The following is an 18,277-nucleotide window of genomic DNA, read 5'->3' as shown; positions in this document are numbered from 1 at the left end:
GTGTCCATCCAAAGAGCACAGAAGCATCATGCATTTAAAGTGAAAACAAAGGACACACAAATGTCAATTATCCTTATGAAATATCAGTTTTTAAGACAATATAATTTTTATAAGAAGATTTCTTGAGCTAGGCATCCATGATAGAGCAAAGCCATTGTGGGAAAGAGCAATAGATAGGTAATGTGGATGATGCTTTCTAATTTTAAAAGTCTAGCAATGAGTGACTTTGCTAATATTAACAAAAATTTATTTTCATGCAGGGTGATCAAGGACAGCGAGGACCTCCAGGAGAAGTGGGTCCCAAGGGAGACAGAGTGAGTTCAAATCATTCTTAATCACTACAAGCATCCGGCTTTTCAGGGCCATCTACTGATTATGCTTATTTCTTTGACATGTCGTAAGTAGTGTGATAATTGAACTTGTCTTTTCTTTCTCTTCTACCCTGCAGGGGGCTCAAGGTCCTAGAGGAATTCCTGGCCCCCCTGGGCCCAAAGGAGACACGGTATGTCCTCAGCTGTAGTCATCAAGCACATTTTTTGAAGTGATAATTGACTGGTAATAAAACTTCAGAAAATGATGGAAGGAAGAAGATATGACTGTTTCTGAGACAGTGTGTTTCTTTGTGTGTCTTTAGGGCTTGCCAGGTGTGGATGGCCGTGATGGGATACCTGGAATGCCCGGAGCAAAGGTAGCTATGTGATTTAGTCCAAGAGTGAATGGGCAGTTCTTGCCTTGGCCAACTCAACACAGCATTTCTGTTACCACATTAACATTACAAGGAGATTTAAAATAGCCAGCTTTGGCTATTTTCCTCCTTTTAATTTTTAATCAAGTGTCGAGTATAAAATACTTATTAGAGAGTAGTACATTTGCTTGGTTTCAGGAACTCAGTTAAGTTGCCCTGTCGATGAAAGTAGGCTCAGGGAAATTGTGCATTTTGATTGAATTTATGTCCTATGTCCTACCCTATCCCTCACCCTAAATTAAGTCATGTTGTAAAAGTGCATGTAAGGTCTGCTGTTGGGTAATCCTTCTACTTAGAAGTTTTGTGTTCCTCTCTTTCTTCAAAGAAATACAGCAGTTTGTACAGGTTCGATGATGTGGTAAAAATTTTTTTCAGGGTGAACCAGGGAAAACTGGGCCTCCTGGTGATGCAGGATTGCAAGGGTTACCGGTAAGTACTTGATTCTTTAAATGTTTATTGGTTTATGTACATGTTTTAAAGATAGGAATTTTGGGAAGAGACATATTATATAATTTGATAAGTTTTGGGAAAAATATGATGCTTTACTTTTACAGTTTTACAGTTTTATATTTTACATTTTTGTACTTTTTCTCTGAATAATTATTTCTGTAATACCTATAAATAATAAGCTTTAATGTTATGTTTTAGATTCCTCTTCTCTCTTTAGTTAACCCAGTCTTCCTTGTATTTATTTTACTAACCCTGAGCTATGGGCCAGTGTCATATACTTTGTCCTACTTCTAACCAGTGCTGGAGTACTTGTTAGCAGGGTTGAGCCACAAGAGGGTTGAGAGTAAGCTCAGGGAACAATGTGAGATATAAGATATCACTTTTGGATTATGTGCTATTTCAAATCATTCGGGTTGGTATTTCCCTGCAGTAATGTGTCTGGAAGCTCATGTGGATTGTACTACATGTATTCTTGTCTCTTTGGAGGCAAACGTTTCAAATTAATAAAGGATACTTGGTAACATCAAGGACTAGCCACCATCTATTATGACATCTGACACTTTTTAAATAATCAGAGAATATTAGAACTCCCAATAGTACCAAATATTAGTTAGGCCCAGCATTCTTCTGCCATTCTCTTTTTCTACCATAAAGCCCAGCATTTTATTGTTCTATATAATATTTATTATTTTGTTATAATAGCCTCTCATTTTATTATTCTATACATGAAATCATGTCACTTCTGTTCTGCCTATGAGAGGTCCTGTTGACCTAAAAATGGTACTGGATTCTAATCTGGAAGTTCATCCTTGAAAAACAGCTTTAGTGTAGAGGTAGGATTTGCTTCAAGGGTGTTTAGCATTAACAAGCCCAGTGTAGAGTAATGCCCTGTAGACTGTCAATAGTTCTATAACTGACTGTCCAGAGTTTGAGAACTGGGAAGCTTCTTCGTCACACTAAAGCCTTGAGGTTGTCACGATTCCCTCAACATCTCAGCAGCACAGGGCTTGGCGTCTCATGGATTTTTGGATGAGGTGATTAAATCCAGATTCTGTGTGCATTCTTTTAGGGTGTACCTGGACTTCCTGGTGCAAAGGGTGTTGCTGGTGAAAAGGTAAAAGATTAAAACTTTTAAATTAATATTTTTCTTAATTTCTTTATGCTTTTATTAATATATTTTCTTTGCAATTTTTAATATTTCTAGCTAGCCTTTTATTTTATATTTGACCCTAGGGAGAAATCAAAAAGCAAAAACTTTAAGGCTTCAAATGGTACTCCTTTTCCGGGCTGCAGAAAGAATACTTTGACAATGTTCCTGATTAGACTTCCTTCATGAAAAAGTCATCCTTTGCCAATATAAAACAGAGAAAGTTTAATTGTCCCTTACCACTTAAACTAAGATATGATTAAGCCATAGAGCTTATATCAGTGAATATTATTAAGAAAATTTAGCTTAAACTAAAAACATATTAGGCATTTTGTTCACATACTGATCAACCAGTACTTACATTCTATATAGAACTAAAGTGCAAGCAATTAAAAACAATAGGTGGAAGAAAAACATTAAGGGGATAAAATATAGCTTTGGTTTTGAATAAAACAGGTAAAAATGTAAATAATGTAGAAATTGGTCACTATTAGAGTTTATGGCTACCGTCCTCTCATAGTAGTGGTCTGTAACGTTCTGAGCAGAGATGGTCTCTAGCAAATGGACTGTGAGAGATTCATGGTGACGTGTGTTTTCCCTGGAGCTCTCTGACACTGTTTTCTCAACAGCCCATCATCTTATTTCTTGTGCTGACTTGATTCTTAATCACTTTAATAGTGTCAATGTGAAGTAAAAGAGCCCAAAGAAGTGTTTTGAATGTGGAAATGATAAAGGAAAGACATATAATTAATATCGTGAAGAAAGAAAAATCCTCCCACTGAGGGGGACACCTTTTGATGAAGGCTAAAGACCTTCATTTTTCGACATTTGATCCTTAATGTACTTTGGGGACTAAAAATCAGTATCCTGAATCTAAAGGGCTTTGATGTATGCACCATGAAAGAGCTTCTACATCTTCCTAAATTCTCATTACGAAATGGGGAAATTAGTGGAAGCTAAGTGAGAAAGAAGGAAGGAAAGAAAGACCACAGGATGCGTCGGACTTGCGGGGAGCGAGAATGTACCTTGGGAACAAAGTGGAGTTGGGGGGAGGTTGAGGATAATTGGGTGGGGGACTTGGGATATAATTGCAATTTGTAGTAGAGGGCATGCTGCCAGTATGGATCTAACCCTCACATTTTGGGCACGAGCAGTGACAATCAGCTTTGTATCTCATGAATATTAATAACCAATAAAAAAATGCCATTTAAATTAAATATAAGAAATACCCGGTCTGGGTAAGGCAGGTTGATGATTATGCTTACTTATAGTCTGAGTTACTTTGAATGTTGCATTTTACCTTTAGGGTAACACAGGTGCTCCAGGGAAGCCTGGCCAGTTGGGAAATTCAGGCAAACCGGTAAGATTCCATTTTACCTTTCCATAGGTTATAACCTGTTGTGATCCTGAAGCAAAGGACAGGAGATGTTAACTTTTTCTCTACCTGCCTTCCTTGTAACAGGGCCAGCAGGGGCCGCCAGGAGAAGTGGGACCCCGAGGACCCCGGGGGCTTCCTGTGAGTAGTGTCCTTTTCTGTAGTGCTTTCCCAAAGCACCTTCTTAGGACTCTGCAGGGCGCTTCTCCATTCATCCATTCATTCATACATGAATGACTTCTGATGTGTGAGCATGTGCTGGTCCAGATAAACAATGAAACGGGAATGCTATTTGGATATACAGTATGTCTTCTTTTCAGAAAATGGAAACAAAAATGAAAGCAAGATGACACTTTCTGCTCTTATCCAGTGTTGAAGGAAATATTTTAGTGTGATTTAAAAAAAATTTCTATTCGGATATAATTCCCATACTGTATAATTCACCCATTTAATTTGTACAATTTATTGATTTTTAGTATATTCACTGGATTGTGCAACCATCACCATGATCAATTTTAGAACATTTTCATCACCCAGAAAAGAAACCTTGTATTTACCTGCAGTCATTCAATATTTTCTCCTAATCCCTTTGGCTCTAGGCAACCACTAATACCCTTTCTGTCACTATAGACTTGCTGATTCTGAAAATTTCAGATAAATGAAATCATACGATATGTTTGTTTTTTTTTATAGTTGGCTTCTCTAACTTAGTATAATGTTTCAAGGTTCATCTGTGCTGTAGCATATATCAGTACTTCATTCCTTTTTATGCTGAGTAATATTTAATTGCATGGATTAATTGTGTAGATATATCATATTTTATTGATCTGTTCATCTGGTGATAGACATTTGATTGTTGCCATTTTTTGGCCATTATGAATAATGCCGCTATGAACATCTGTTATAAATTTTTGTGTGAACATATGTTTTAATTTCTCTTAAGTACATACTTAGGAATGGAATTGCTGGGTCATAAGGCAATTCTATATTTAACCTTTGGAGATACTGCCAGACTTCTTTTAGTGTGAGTTTGCTTGTCTATTTTATATCAGATATAGCAGTACATATTTTCTCGCTAGATACAGTTTAACCCTTAGGAAGAAACTGATTAGGAAATTAAACATTATGTGCTTAAATTTGGCTTAAAAAATTCTTTCCAGACTTTAGTTTCAGGTTTTGTTTTTTTTTTTTTTTTCAAAGTCTGCTGGATAGCAAAAAGAACTCCAAGTTAGAACATAGAAACAATTTTGAATATTATTATTACTTCTTTTAAAGCATTTCTTGAGCATGTTGAATGAGACTTTTCATGCTTGAGAAAAGTGAAATATTCCAGGTGTCTTGTGGCATGAGAGTGGAGTTTTTCCACTTCTTATAGATGTTTGTCAACTGACCTCAACCAGGTGGTTTCCTGAAGTTTCTCTGTAGCCAGAGAAATGAGCTCCTGTTCCTCATTATGGTCCTTGCTTACTTGCTCCTTCCTTATCCTTTATGCTTTTTTGCTTGAAGCCTGTGAATTTCTAATTAAAATACTTTCCGTAAACTAACTGTCAAAGTAGTGAGGTATAGCCAGATCACATTTCCAAAACAATGAAGATGCTACATGGCTGGTCCAGGAAGACTTAGCAGTGTGGGGGCATTAAAACTTTGAGAGTGTTTACTGTCATGTCTACTTTATGGAGCAGAAAGCTGCGTATAGTTGAAGGAACATTGACTGAGCACCTGTTGTATGCCAGGACCATACACTGAGCACAAAAAGTGACACAAAGTAGAGAGTGCTTGGCCTGCCACCAGTTAAGTGCCATGGTTTGTATAAAGCAATGAGCAACTGGAGGTAGAACCTCAGAAGGGGATGGTGGGGGGGTTAATTCTCTTATGAGAGGGGAGCCAGATCAGAGGAAGCTATGCTGATGCAGGGTTTTGGCCCTGAATTTCAGGTTTTGATTTTTCAATTTCTATAAAGGTCCAAATTCTTCCCATTGTTTCTGTCACTGAGTCTCAAAGCCTTGGCATTCTTCCTTCATCATATTTCCTATGTCCAATAAGACATGCTGATTCCATCTTCTTTAGAGATCTCATACTCTTCTTTTTCATTCCAACTTCCACCACCCTGGCTCAGGTCATTACCTGCTGCTTGGATGATTGCAACTATCTCCTGATTTCCTTTCCCAGCTCTAGTGGGAAACAGGGTCCCACCAGGGTACTGTTGGTGTTTTGGCTGGGCTATTTCTTTGCTTTCCAAATTTTTACAGAGTGTCTCTCATCTATGACCTCCACCCTAGAACATTAGTAGTGTCTCCACAGTTATTGGGACAAAACAAAAATGCCAAACACAATTTCAAATGCACTGGGGAATGACAGTGTCCCCAATCTGCACACACCACCATATTGGTATTTCCAAAGTACAGTTTTCATCATCAATTCTCTTCCCCATTCAAAAATCTTCAATGAGTTTCCAATGATTTTCCAATGAGGGAAAATCCAAAATCTTAAGTTGTTTGTTAACCTCCTCGTTATATTTCTCATTTCTGCCTTGCTCAAATCCTGTGTTCAAGTCAAGCTGGACTGCATGCAATTCCAAATACTCTCTGCACTTCTCAGCATGTCTGTTTTCCTTTATGTCAGACCCTGCATTTAGGTGGCTCTCTTCCCCATTTCTCTGACTCAACAGTTCATATGCCTTCTTAGATGCAATTAAAATGTTAATTCTGCCGTAAAAACATCTCCAATTATGTCCTATACCTCAGATAGAAGTGCTCTCTCTCTCCTAATTCTGAACTCCATGATTCTTGACCCCCTCCTTCTGTGGCGACTGCAGAAAGGAAGGGAATGTCTGATTCACCTCTGTGTTTTCTAAATCTCTTCACTCAGGGCCTGCAGTTAGGTAGTGCTCAATGAATAGTTCTTGAAATGAATTGAATTGGAGGCATAATAAATCCTGTACGCTCCTTTCATTGGTAATAATTGACTTTTCACCTTCTGTACATTTTCAGAAAAATGTCATGATAGGTTATAAATATTATACTTCTGGAGAACAGTTATAACATCAAATCTACTGCTGAAAGATAAGTTTGTTCTTTCATTTTACATAATTAAATTCAGTATTGTAGATAAGTTCACGCATTTCCAGCTATGTCTCACAGGTTTGATCGGTTTTTCCTGCAAATCTCAAATCAGAGTAGAAGGAATGAGAACATATTCCTAATGTGTCCTAGAAGCATGTCTTTGAAATTAGGTGGTATTTCCACCAACATTTGCCAATACCACTGATGTGTGTGTGTGTATATTTTGATGTTCTCTCTGGCGATTTCATCTGAGCACCTATCCTTACCACTTGGGTCATGCTTCTGGCTTTCTCCTTCATACTCCTCTTGGTTTATGCTTGGTCTAGGTGGTTCCTGGTTCATAGCAGGCAAGTGGCCTGGGCCTCTGATTTGATCCTACATTGTAGTGGCTCCTGGGTCTCAGAATTTGCCAGGGCTTTCTCTGAGTAGGTTGTGTTTGCTCTGCTCTCATGGTTCTGACTGGGGTGGGTGCTGTGCTGATCTACTTCCAGTTTTTTTAAGATTGTATGCTCCTGGAGTATGGAAGCCTGTCTCATTTCTCTCATAGTCCCTCATCCCACTCCAACATCAACAGCCTCAAGCACAGAGATTCTCTTGTGGTGTATTGTTCAATGATGTAAGCTGCCATCTCATCCCACAAGGCCTTGGCATGTTGCCCCTGCCAATAACTTGTGAGGCTGATATATGTGATGGTTATAGTTTAGACAGATTTTTTTTTCTTGCCTCCATGAGGGAATATTTAAACCTACAATGGAGAGAAATGCAAACCATATAATGTTGTAAAATGGAATAGATTTTTTAAAATATCTGTGTGAAAACCTGGAAGTTATCATTGTAGTAGGACTGATATGATCTCCCAATGTTAATATGAAAGGTTTGTAAAAGCAACGATCTATAGAAATTATAATTGATCTCCTAGGCTAACCAGCATCCTTTTGCCAGAGAGAGGCACTTAGTATACACTACACACTAAGTATAGTGATTTATAATTTCCCACTTCTAAAATTGGCAAGGTAATAAGGATAGTGTTCATTCTTTAGCTAGTGAACATTTTGGGTAATTGGGAAAATACAACAACCATTACAAGCAAGAGCACAATGTATAAAATCCATTTTCTTTTTTTGAAAATAATTTTGGCAATGTAAGTATAATTAAACTTTGATATTTTTCTGTAATCTTTTAGAAGTCTCATAGTTTCATTTTAAAAGGAACACCTTCAACTTGAATTATTGTCTGTATGTATTTATGGAAATTATTTTTACAAAGTACCATCCAGTACTTGTTTATAAAGGTGCCTGCTGGTGATCAGTGGTGTTGACAGAAACTGGAAACATGAGTACTGAAGGCTTATTTTTTCCAAGCACAACTCTGCTTTTAAAGAGACTTGGGGGCTTTGAAAGGCAAACAACATTTAATCATACATATGGTTAAAAAACCATAATTTTGACTGATTTCTTCAGTCATTACCTCAGATAAAAAGAATAACACTTCCACAGTGTTTACTATGAGCTGGTCACTGTTCTAAGTGATTTAAGGATCTTAACTTCTTCAGTCCTCACAAAACCCCAATGAGGTAGGCACTGTTTCTGTCCCCATTTTATAGATGAGGAGTCTTAGGCACTGAGAGGTTGAGTTGCTTGCCTGAAGTTATCAGCTAACGTGTGGCAAATCTGGCTTCCAATCTGGCAATTGGGCTCAGCAGCCATGTCTTCGCTTCCACCCCCTTATGCCTTGGCAGCTCAAATCCTAGCTCTGGAGGATATTTTTTAGTTGAAATTTGCTTGCCAAATTCTAATGATACAAGACATATTTAGCAAATTTTAAATTGAGTATTTGTGGAGCTTTTGTGATGAGCATTTAACAAATGTCTAAATAAAGCTAGTAAAAGCAAATGAACACACCAAAAATCCATATAGATTCCCGGGTCTTATCCCAGACCTACAGAATTAGAATCAGGGCAAGAAAGGAACTGGATAAAGATAGGGAATGAGGATATGGGGTGATGGAAGACATCCAGTGCAATATATTTCTAAAGCACTCAGGGGATTCTGATGCACAGCCATAGTTGGGAATCTCTGGTAGAGAGTCTGCATCTTTATTCAAGCTTTGATTGGGTTCTTAAATAGGGATAAATTGGTAAATAGATGTGTCCGAACTGGGAGATGTAATATGGCAGCACAAAGCATCCAAGAGAAACATAGAGCCTTTTATTACAGTCTCACATATTTAATGGTAGAATTTTGCCTTTATTCTGGTTCCTTCTTATTCTCTTGTTAACGCATAAGAACTCTAGTTGTCATGGGGTTTGTAAATATCTGCCACTGGGAAGAATAGCCATTTCCCTACCACCTTCCCTTGCCCATATTTGAAAATAGGGTTATCATCACAGCTGTTGAAATGCACAAGGTTTACATTTATTTAGCACATTTGTGGTTACCAGTGCCATGGTTAATTACCCCCTGCTGAATGTGTTAAGTTTAATCTATGTTTTTAGAGGTTACTATTTATATCTTGATTATTCATGTTTATTTTAGCTTCTTAGGTGAAATTCCAAGACTTAGAGAGGGAGTATGCATGTTTTTGGAATAAACAGAAATCACAAGAATAGCCATCAGAAAATCTTGCCCTAACAGCTTATTTGTAATTGTTTGGTCCTTGTTGTGAAAATAAACATTACTGTTTTTCTCCAGTGAGTTGATTTCTTTTTTTTTAAAATTTATTTTATTTTACTTCTCAATATACATTGTAGTTGATTTTCATGTCCCTTTACCTATTCCTCTTTCCCCCCATCCCCCCACCCCGACTACATCATATCGGCTCACTTGTCTTAACAAGTACAAGGAATTGTTGTGATTGTTGTCTTCTCCTCCCCATTTATTTGTTTGTATATTTATTTATTTATTTATTTTTAGGTCCCACAAATAAGTGAAAACATGTGGGGTACCTCTTTTTCTGTGCCTGACTTGTTTCACTTAATATAATTTTCTCTAAGTACATCCATGTTGCTGCAAATGGCAGTATTTCATTCTTTTAGATAGCAGAGTAGTATTCCACTGTGCAGATATACCACAGTTTCCTTATCCACTCATCTGATGATGGACATTTGGGCTGATTCTAACTCTTGCCTACTGTAAATAGTGCTGCAGTAAACATGGGAGTACAGGTATCCCTTCAAAACGATGATTTCCATTCCTCTGGGTATATTCCCAGCAGTGGAATAGCTGGGTCATGTGGTAGATCTATCTGTAACTATTTGAGGAAACTCCACACCATTTTCCATAAAGGCTGCACCATTTTGCAGTCCCACCAACAGTGTATGAGAGTTCCTTTTTCTCTGCAACCTTGCCAGCATTTATCCTTCTCAGTTTTTTGTATATTAGCCATCCTAACTGGAGTGAGATGATATCTCAAAGTGGTTTTGATTTGCATTTCTCGAATGCTGAGTGATGTTGAGCATTTTTTCATGTGTCTGTTGGCCATTTGTCTTCCTTTGAGAAATGCCTGTTCAGCTCCTTTGCCCATTTTTTAATTGGGTTATTTGGTTTTTTGCTGTAAAGTTGTTTGAATTCCTTCTGTACTCTGGATATTAATCCTTTGCCAGATGTATATTTTGCAAATATTTTCTCCCATTCTGCTGGTTGTTTTTTTGCTCTGTTGATTATTTCTTTTGCTGTGCAAAAGCTTTTCAGTTTGATATAATCCCATTTGTTTATTTTTCCTTTGATTGACAGTGCTTTTGGGATCATATTCATGAAGTCTGTACCCACTACTCCCGGAGTGTTTCCCCTATGTTTTCTTTAAGGAGTTTTATTGCTTCCAGATATATCTTTAATTCTTTAATCCATTTTGAGTTGATTTTGGTATATGGTGAGAGGTACAGATTTAGTTTCATTGTCTTACATATGAATATCCAGTTTTCTCAGCACCATTTGCTGAAGAGGCAGTCTCTTCGTCAGTGTGTAGACTTCTGCCTTTGTCAAAGGTCAGATGGCTGTAGGTGTATGGGTTGATTTCTGGGTTCTCTATTGCATTCCATTGATCTGTGTGTCTGTTTTTATGCCAGTACCATGCTGTTTTGGTTATTATAGCTTTGTAGTATAGTTTAAAGTCAGGTAGTGTTATGCCTCTAGCTTTATTTATTTTGCTCAAGATTGCTTTGGCTATGTGTGGTCTTTCGTTACTACATGTAAATGTCAGGATATTTTTTCCATTTCTGAGAAAAATGTCACTGGAATTTTGATGGGATTGCATTGAATCTGTAGATCACTTTGGGTAGTATGGACATTTTCACAATGTTAATTCTTCCAATCCAAGAGCATGGGATATCTTTCCATCTTCTTGTGTCCTCTTTACTTTCTCTCAACAGTGGTTTTTGTAGTTCTTTTCATAGAGATTTTTCACATCCTTGGTTAACTTTATTCCTGTTTTTTTTTTTTTTTTGGCTACTGTAAATGGGCTAGCTTTCTTGATTTCTTTTTCTGCATGTTCACCGTTGGAGTAGAGAGATGCTATAGATTTTTGTGTGTTGATTTTGTATCCTGCAACTTTGCTGAAAACATTTATCAACTCTAAGAGATTTTTTTATAGAGGGTTTAGGCTGTTCAATGTATAAGATTATATCATCTGCAGGCAGGGACAGTTTGACTTCATCTTTTCTAATCTGGATACCCTTTATTTCCTTCTCTTCTCTGATTGCTCTAGCTAGTACTTCCAACACTATGTTGAAAAGGAGTAGTGAGAGTGGGCATCCTTGTCTAGTTCCTGTTCTTAAGGGAAAAGCTTTCAGCTTTTCCGCATTCTGGATGATATTGGCAGTGGGCTTATCATATATGGCTTTAATTGTGTTGAGATACTTTCCATCTATACCTAATTTGTAGAGAGTCTTTATCATGAATGAATGTTTAATTTGTCAAATGCTTTTTCAGCCTCTATAGAGATGGTCATATGACTTTTGTATTTGATTTTATTGTGGTGTATCACATTTATTGATTTGCATATGTTGAACCAACCTTGCATCCCTGGGATGAATCCCACTTGATCATGGTTCATAATTTTGTGTATGTGTGGCTGTATTCTGTTAGCTAGTATTTTATTGAGGATTTTTGCATCTATATTCATCAAGGATATTGGCCTGTAGTTTTCTATTTTTCATGTATCTTTGTCTGGTTTTGGTATCAGGGTGATGTTTGCCTCAAGAATGAGTTTGGGAGAATGGCCTCTGTTTCTATCTTTTGGAATAGTTTGTAGATAATTGGTTTCAATTCCTCTTTGAAGGTTTGGTAGAACTCTGCAGTGAACAAATCCAGTCCTGGGCTTTTCTTTTTTGGGAAATTTCTGATAACAGCTTCAATCTCTTTTATTGTTATTGGTCTGTTCAGGTTTTCTATATCTTCTTGGCTCAGTTTTGGTAGTTTCTATGTGTCCAGAAATTTATCCATTTCCTCCAGATTTTCAAATTTGTTGGCGTATAGTTGTCTATAGTAGTCTCTAATGATTCCTTGTATTTCTGAGGTATCAGTTGTAATTTCACCTTTTTCATTTCTAAGTTTTGTTATTTGGGACTTCTCTCTTCTTTTCTTGGTTAGCCTTGCTAAAGGTTTGTCAATTTTATTTATCTTTTCAGAAAACCAACTTTTTGTTTCATTGATCTTTTGTGTCATTTTTGGGGTTTCTGTTTCATTTAGTTCTGCTCTGATCTTAATTATTTCTTTCTGTCTACTAACTTAGGGTTTGGATTGTTCTTGTTTTTCTATTTCTTTCAGGTGAAGTGTTACATTGTTTACTTGCCATCTTTCCATTCTTCTGAAGTAAGCATTTAATGTAATAAATTTCCCCCTTAGAACTGCTTTTGCAGTATCCCACAGGTTTTGGTATGATGTGTCATTATTTTCATTAGTTTCAATAAATTTTTTGGTTTCCTGTTTAATTTCTTCTTAGCCCCATATGTCATTAAAGAGAATATTGTTTAATTTCCATGTGTTTGTATAGTTTCCATAGTTTCTTTTGTTATTGATTTCTAATTTTAATCCATTGTAATCTGAAAAAAATACATGGGATAATTCCAATTTCTTTGAATTTGTTGAAACTTGATTTGTAACCTAATGTGTGGTCTATCCTGGAGAATGTTCCATGTGCTGATGAGGAGAATGAATATTCTGAAGTTGTTGGATGGAATGCTCTGTAGATATCTGCTAAGTCCAGTTGATCTGAAGTGTTGTTTAGGTCTTGTGTTTCTCTATTGATTTTTTGCCTAGATGATCTGTTTAATGTTGAGAGTGGGGTGTTCAGGTCATGTGCTATTATGATATTAGTGTCTATTTCATTCTTTAGGTCTAATAGTGTTTGCTTTATAAATTTGGGTGCTCTGAGGTTGTGTGCATATATATTTATGATTGTTATGTCTTCTTGATGGATAGATCCTTTTATCATTATATAGTGGCCCTCTTCATCTCTTTTTATGGTTTTCAGTTTAAAGTCTATTTTATCTGATATAAGAATAGCTATTCCAGCTCGTTTTTCATTTCTAATTTCATGGTATATCTTTTTCTATCCTTTCACTGTTGGTCTATGTGTGTCTTTACAGGTGAGGTGAGTCTCTTAAAGGCAGCATATTGTTGGGTCCATCTTTTTAATCCAGTCAGTCAGTCTGTGTCTTTTGAGTGGGGAATTTAATCCTTTTACATTTAGAGTTATTATTGAAAAGTGTTGATTTACTCCTAACATTTTATTGATTTTTGTTTAGATGTCTTAAGTATCTTTTGTTCCTTTCTCTCTGATTTTCTGTTTATGTTCTGTATTTGTTGGTTTCTTGGGGTGGTAGATAAACTACTTTTTCTCTTTATTGTTAGCATTTATGTTTTACTGGTGGGTTTTGTTCTTTTTTGAGTATTCAAGGCAGTGATGGTTGTTTTTCAGGTACCAAACCCAATACTTCCTTGAGAATTTATTGTAAGGCTGGTTATGTGGTAGTGAACTCCCACAGTTTTTGTTTCTCTGAGAAATATACTATTTGTCCTTCATTTTGGAAGGATAGCCTTGCTGGGTAAAGTATTTTTGGCTGGCATTTTTTGTCCTTTAGTGTTTTGAATATATCGTCCCATTCTTTTCTGGCTTTTAGGGTTTCTGATGAAAAGTCTGATGTTAGTCTGATTGGGGCTCCCTTATAAGTGACTTGCCACTTCCCTCTTGCAGCTTTTAAGATTCTCTCTTTCTCTTTGAGTTTTGCCAGTTTCACTATAACATGTCTTGGAGAGGACGTTTTTGGATTGAATATGTTTGGGTATCTTTGGGCCTCCTGAATCTGGAGATCTGTGACTTTCCCTATATTTGGGAAGTTTTCTGCTATTATTATGTTGAATATGTTTTCAATGCCATTTCCTTTACCCTCCCCTTCTGGGATGCCCAAAATTTGGATATTTGAGTGCTTAAGGTTGTGTATTATCTCTCTTAGATTTTCTTCAATTAAAACATGTTTTTTTCTTTTTTTTTGGTCCACCTGTGTTAATTCAAACAGCTTGTCTTCAAGGTCAGAAAATATCTCTTTTGCTTGTACTAGCCTGCTGGTTAGACTTTCTGTTGTGTTTTTTATTTCTTTGAATGAATCCTTCAGCTCCACAAGCTCTGCTACTTTCTTTTGCAAGGCATTGATCTATTTGTACATTTCTTCTTTCAGGTCCTGTATGTTTTCTCTCATTTCATTGTGTTGTCTAACTGAGTTTTCTTGTTTCTCACTTAGTTTCCTTAGAATTGTTGCTCGAAATTCATTATCAGTCATTTCAAGGACTTCCTGTTCTGTAGGATCTAGAGCTTGAGAGTTATTATCTTCTTTTGGTGGTGATGTACTTTCTTGATTTTTCAAATTTCTGTTATCTTTCCTTTGGTGTTTAGTCATTGTGGCAGGGGGTATCATGGTCCACTCATTCCACACTGATATCTGGCCTGGATCCTGAAGGGACTGCCAATTCTGGGCAGCAGGGACTGGCCTGGGCTGTGGGTCCTGTGGCACCTTCCTGTTCTGGTGAGGCTGATTCAGGCGTGGGGGCCCGGTGTTTCTCAGGCCCCTCTGGTTGGGGGGGACTGGTGTGGGCTGGGGGTCTCATGGCATGTGGTGCCTGCCTGTTCTTGTGTAGCTATCTTGGGGTGTGTGGGCCCAGCAGCTCTCAGGCCTCTCTGGGTGGTGGGGACTGGCCTTGGATGGGGATTCTGTGGTGCCGGCCTGTTCTGGCATGGCTGACTTGGGGTGTGTGGGCCCAGCAGCTCTTGGGCCTCTTTCTGGGCAGCTCCAGTGAGTTGATTTCTATAGAAATACCTATATTTAGAATGACCAAGGGTTAATAGGAGAGAAGTAAAATAAAAATGAGAAACCACCTGCTATTTGTGTGGTATCAGGAGTAAATGCCTGCAATTTCACTGATCTTCCCCTGGTTGTACATGTGTTGGGCTCTTGTGGGTACATAAGTCAGTAGAGGTGGCTGCCTATCCTGGGGCTCTGAGCCATTTATGTATATTGCCAAGGGCCTGCCAGTGATTGGAAAGTACTTATGAACTGAATAATAAGAACTTATAAACAACAGAGAAAATAAGATTCTATTAGAGAAAATCTTTGTCTTTGACCAGGAATATAATTAATCCTTCCAAGGGCCTTTTAATTTTTTTTTTTTTTGGTCTTTTTCGTGACCGGCACTCAGCCAGCGAGTGCACCGGCCATTCCTATATAGGATCCGAACCCGCGGCGGCAGCGTCACCACGCTCCCAGTGCTGCACTCTCCCAAGTGCGCCACGGGCTCGGCCCCAAGGGCCTTTTAATTTGGCCCTTTGGTTTATGGTAGAGAAAAAATCACAGTAATTATCTTTATTTTGGATAAGAGAGCATAATGATTCATTTATTTAGAAGTGAATACTTGAGGTTGTGTCAAGAGCCAAGTTTTCCCCTTCTGAAATTATTTTTTTCCCCCACCAATGACTATTAATTGTTCTGTGAATTAAAGTCATGTTAGCCCAATGACATTCAGGTTCTCAGTCATGACACAGTTGAGAAATTATTTGAAAATGCCACAGAGAAGATATACTGAAGGAAATCAGTTTTGAATGTTGAAGTTCTAGGCCAAATTAATGGGATGGAATCCAATCTTTATTTTTGTTGAGGGATGTAGGAATGTATCACAGTGGATGGTTTTCATCTAGACTTATATCCTTCCAGGAAGTACTGCCTCTGGCTTCCAAGTTGAGGGTTAAGGACCAACATATCATTCCAAACCCATACCAGAGTATGAGTTTGTTTTCATAATATATTCTGTTTATATTATATATTTGTTGAAAAATACTTGAGTATTTAGTTTAATTCATCTGTAAGTGAGATGAAATGACTACCACAAAATTACAAGTCATAGCTAGAGATGGTTGTAATTTGGCAAACATTTCTTAATCCTTTAGAGAAACTGAAAATTTATGGATCTTGACACCTTGTGCAACTTAAAGATGAATGAACAGCATATGGGTCATAGCACAAAATAATCTTATCTGAAGCATTTATAAATATTAAGCATTTATATGAATTTGTCATGTCATTTTAAAGAAAAGGTAACTCAAAGGACTTCTTTCATTTTTATATACACCTCCAGGAAATATGGTTATTTATCCTACAACCTCAATATTCAGCTTAGTTTAACATGCATTAGAAATAAAATGAGACTTTATCAGACTGCATGAAATTGTATGAAGTTTTCAGGGAAAAAAGTTGAAGAGTTCACATGCCTCCTTTTCTCAAAAGATCTTAAAGCTTAGAGGTGTAAATAAAATTTTGAAAGCTTAGACTTTCGGGTAAAAAATTGAAATTGGCTCACAAAATAAAATTAGTGTTGCTTTTGGTGTATCTTTGTTATAAATTATGCTTTCCAAAGTCTGTTTAATCTTTTAAGACATGTTTAGAACAAGAATGAGTGGAACAAAGAATTTTTTATTTCAGAAACTTTATAAATTTCTACCATCTGGGTCTTTTTGAAGTTGCAATGGTAATTTAAAGGCAAATATTTCTCTCCTGTGTTTCTTTTTTCACTGTTTTGAGGTTTTAAGATCATTTGCCAGATGTCGCTTTAAAGTATTCTGTAGACCTGATAATTTACTCTGTATTCTAGGCACCGTGCAGAATTCCAAATTAATATATACCTCAAGAACATATAGTCTAAGGGCGGAGATAAAACTTGTACACAAATAACTATAGTATAAGTTAGACTGTGATTTAGATGCTGAAAATGACTGATTGCTATTGCATATGTGTGTAGCAGGTATTATTTCTAACCGTCTGTCATCACAACAAACCGCATTAGAACATCCAGTGAAAGATAAACACGGGATGCCAAAGGCACTTTATATGATGGCCTATGCCTTCAGTTGAAGCCTGGGGAGAATACTTGGATAACTTTTATACTTAAACCAAAACCTAAGTAGGACGTTATTTTATTTACATAGTAGTTAAGCATTTGAATTTTGGCAAAATATCCAGTTGACAATGATGTTTGTGTTTTTACAGGGCAGTAGAGGAGAAACAGGACCAGTGGGATCCCCAGGCCTACCAGGTAAACGGGTAAGTAACGTCCCCATTCTCCAGATGTTTATTGGCTTCTCACACAACACATAACATTTCAAAAAATAAGCAAGGAGAGAAAAACAATCTACACAAGGTAATTTAATCGGCTGTCCTTGATTTCTATGATTATATGAAAGTGTGAAAATGTAAATGTGGAGTTTCAAATTATGTCTAGGATACCCTCAGAGTGTATTTTAATGAGTGTGGTTTGTAGCATACATTTGAAAACCAGGAGAGACATGAAGTGCTACATTTGGCCTCTGGTTGTTTCTGGGACTGAAGAGAGCGATGAGTGAATGGTGCCTTTGACGTCCTGTGCAGTGCTTGTTTACACAGAAGACGAGCAGCCGTGCCTTGCAGGGGCCCGGCTGAAAGAGCCTCCTGTTGCCAAGGAGTGCAGTGGGAATTGAGGCCCTCAGAGGTGGGGTGGAGGATGGGAGGGGACTGGCCCTTCTGCTCTGGAGAATGTGGGAGCGAGACAACCTCAAGGAGTACAGTTAAACCAACCACAGCACATTTATTTTAGATCTGAGGCAACACTCCCAAGGCTAGTCTGGCTTGTGTGCTTTCAGTGTTGCAGTGACAGTGACTCTGGGAACTTTGTGTTTGTTTCCAGGGTTCTTTTGGTAGCCCTGGCCTCCCTGGCTTGCCTGGGCCTCCTGGACTTCCTGGAATGAAAGGTGACAGGGTAAGATATCCAGCACTCCAGGCAGTTCATTATTTGGAAGGGTGACTTCTATGTTGAAAAACCAAGCTTGCTTTTGGCCCAATGTTGAATTTTTTAAGGTATTTTAAATTACTGAGAGTTGAGATTAAGAAGCCAAAAAAAATCTATTAGTATAATAATTGGTCAGAAGTAAAAAATTAAAGTGGAGAAAAATAGAAATTTTAGTTGTAATCGTGCTTTCTTTCT

At 37.4% G+C, this 18,277-nt stretch overlaps 1 protein-coding gene across 1 annotated transcript in view; it reads left to right on the top strand.

Moving 5' to 3' along the window:
• Window positions 1-18,277, top strand: part of COL9A1 (collagen type IX alpha 1 chain) — a 91,273-nt gene that overhangs the window by 48,646 nt on the left and 24,350 nt on the right. Inside the window, exons 22-30 of the mRNA XM_063098323.1 lie at window positions 261-314; window positions 449-502; window positions 635-688; window positions 1,121-1,174; window positions 2,265-2,309; window positions 3,649-3,702; window positions 3,805-3,858; window positions 17,308-17,361; window positions 17,981-18,052. Coding sequence (XP_062954393.1) covers window positions 261-314; window positions 449-502; window positions 635-688; window positions 1,121-1,174; window positions 2,265-2,309; window positions 3,649-3,702; window positions 3,805-3,858; window positions 17,308-17,361; window positions 17,981-18,052 — 495 coding nt within the window. The remainder of the gene's footprint in view (window positions 1-260; window positions 315-448; window positions 503-634; window positions 689-1,120; window positions 1,175-2,264; window positions 2,310-3,648; window positions 3,703-3,804; window positions 3,859-17,307; window positions 17,362-17,980; window positions 18,053-18,277) is intronic.

The sequence above is a fragment of the Cynocephalus volans genome, chromosome 5 (assembly GCF_027409185.1).
Source record: "Cynocephalus volans isolate mCynVol1 chromosome 5, mCynVol1.pri, whole genome shotgun sequence".
Taxonomy (NCBI): Eukaryota; Metazoa; Chordata; class Mammalia; order Dermoptera; family Cynocephalidae; genus Cynocephalus; species Cynocephalus volans.
The sequence above is the reverse complement of the archived record's forward strand: the minus strand, read 5'-3'. Positions and strand labels throughout refer to the sequence as shown.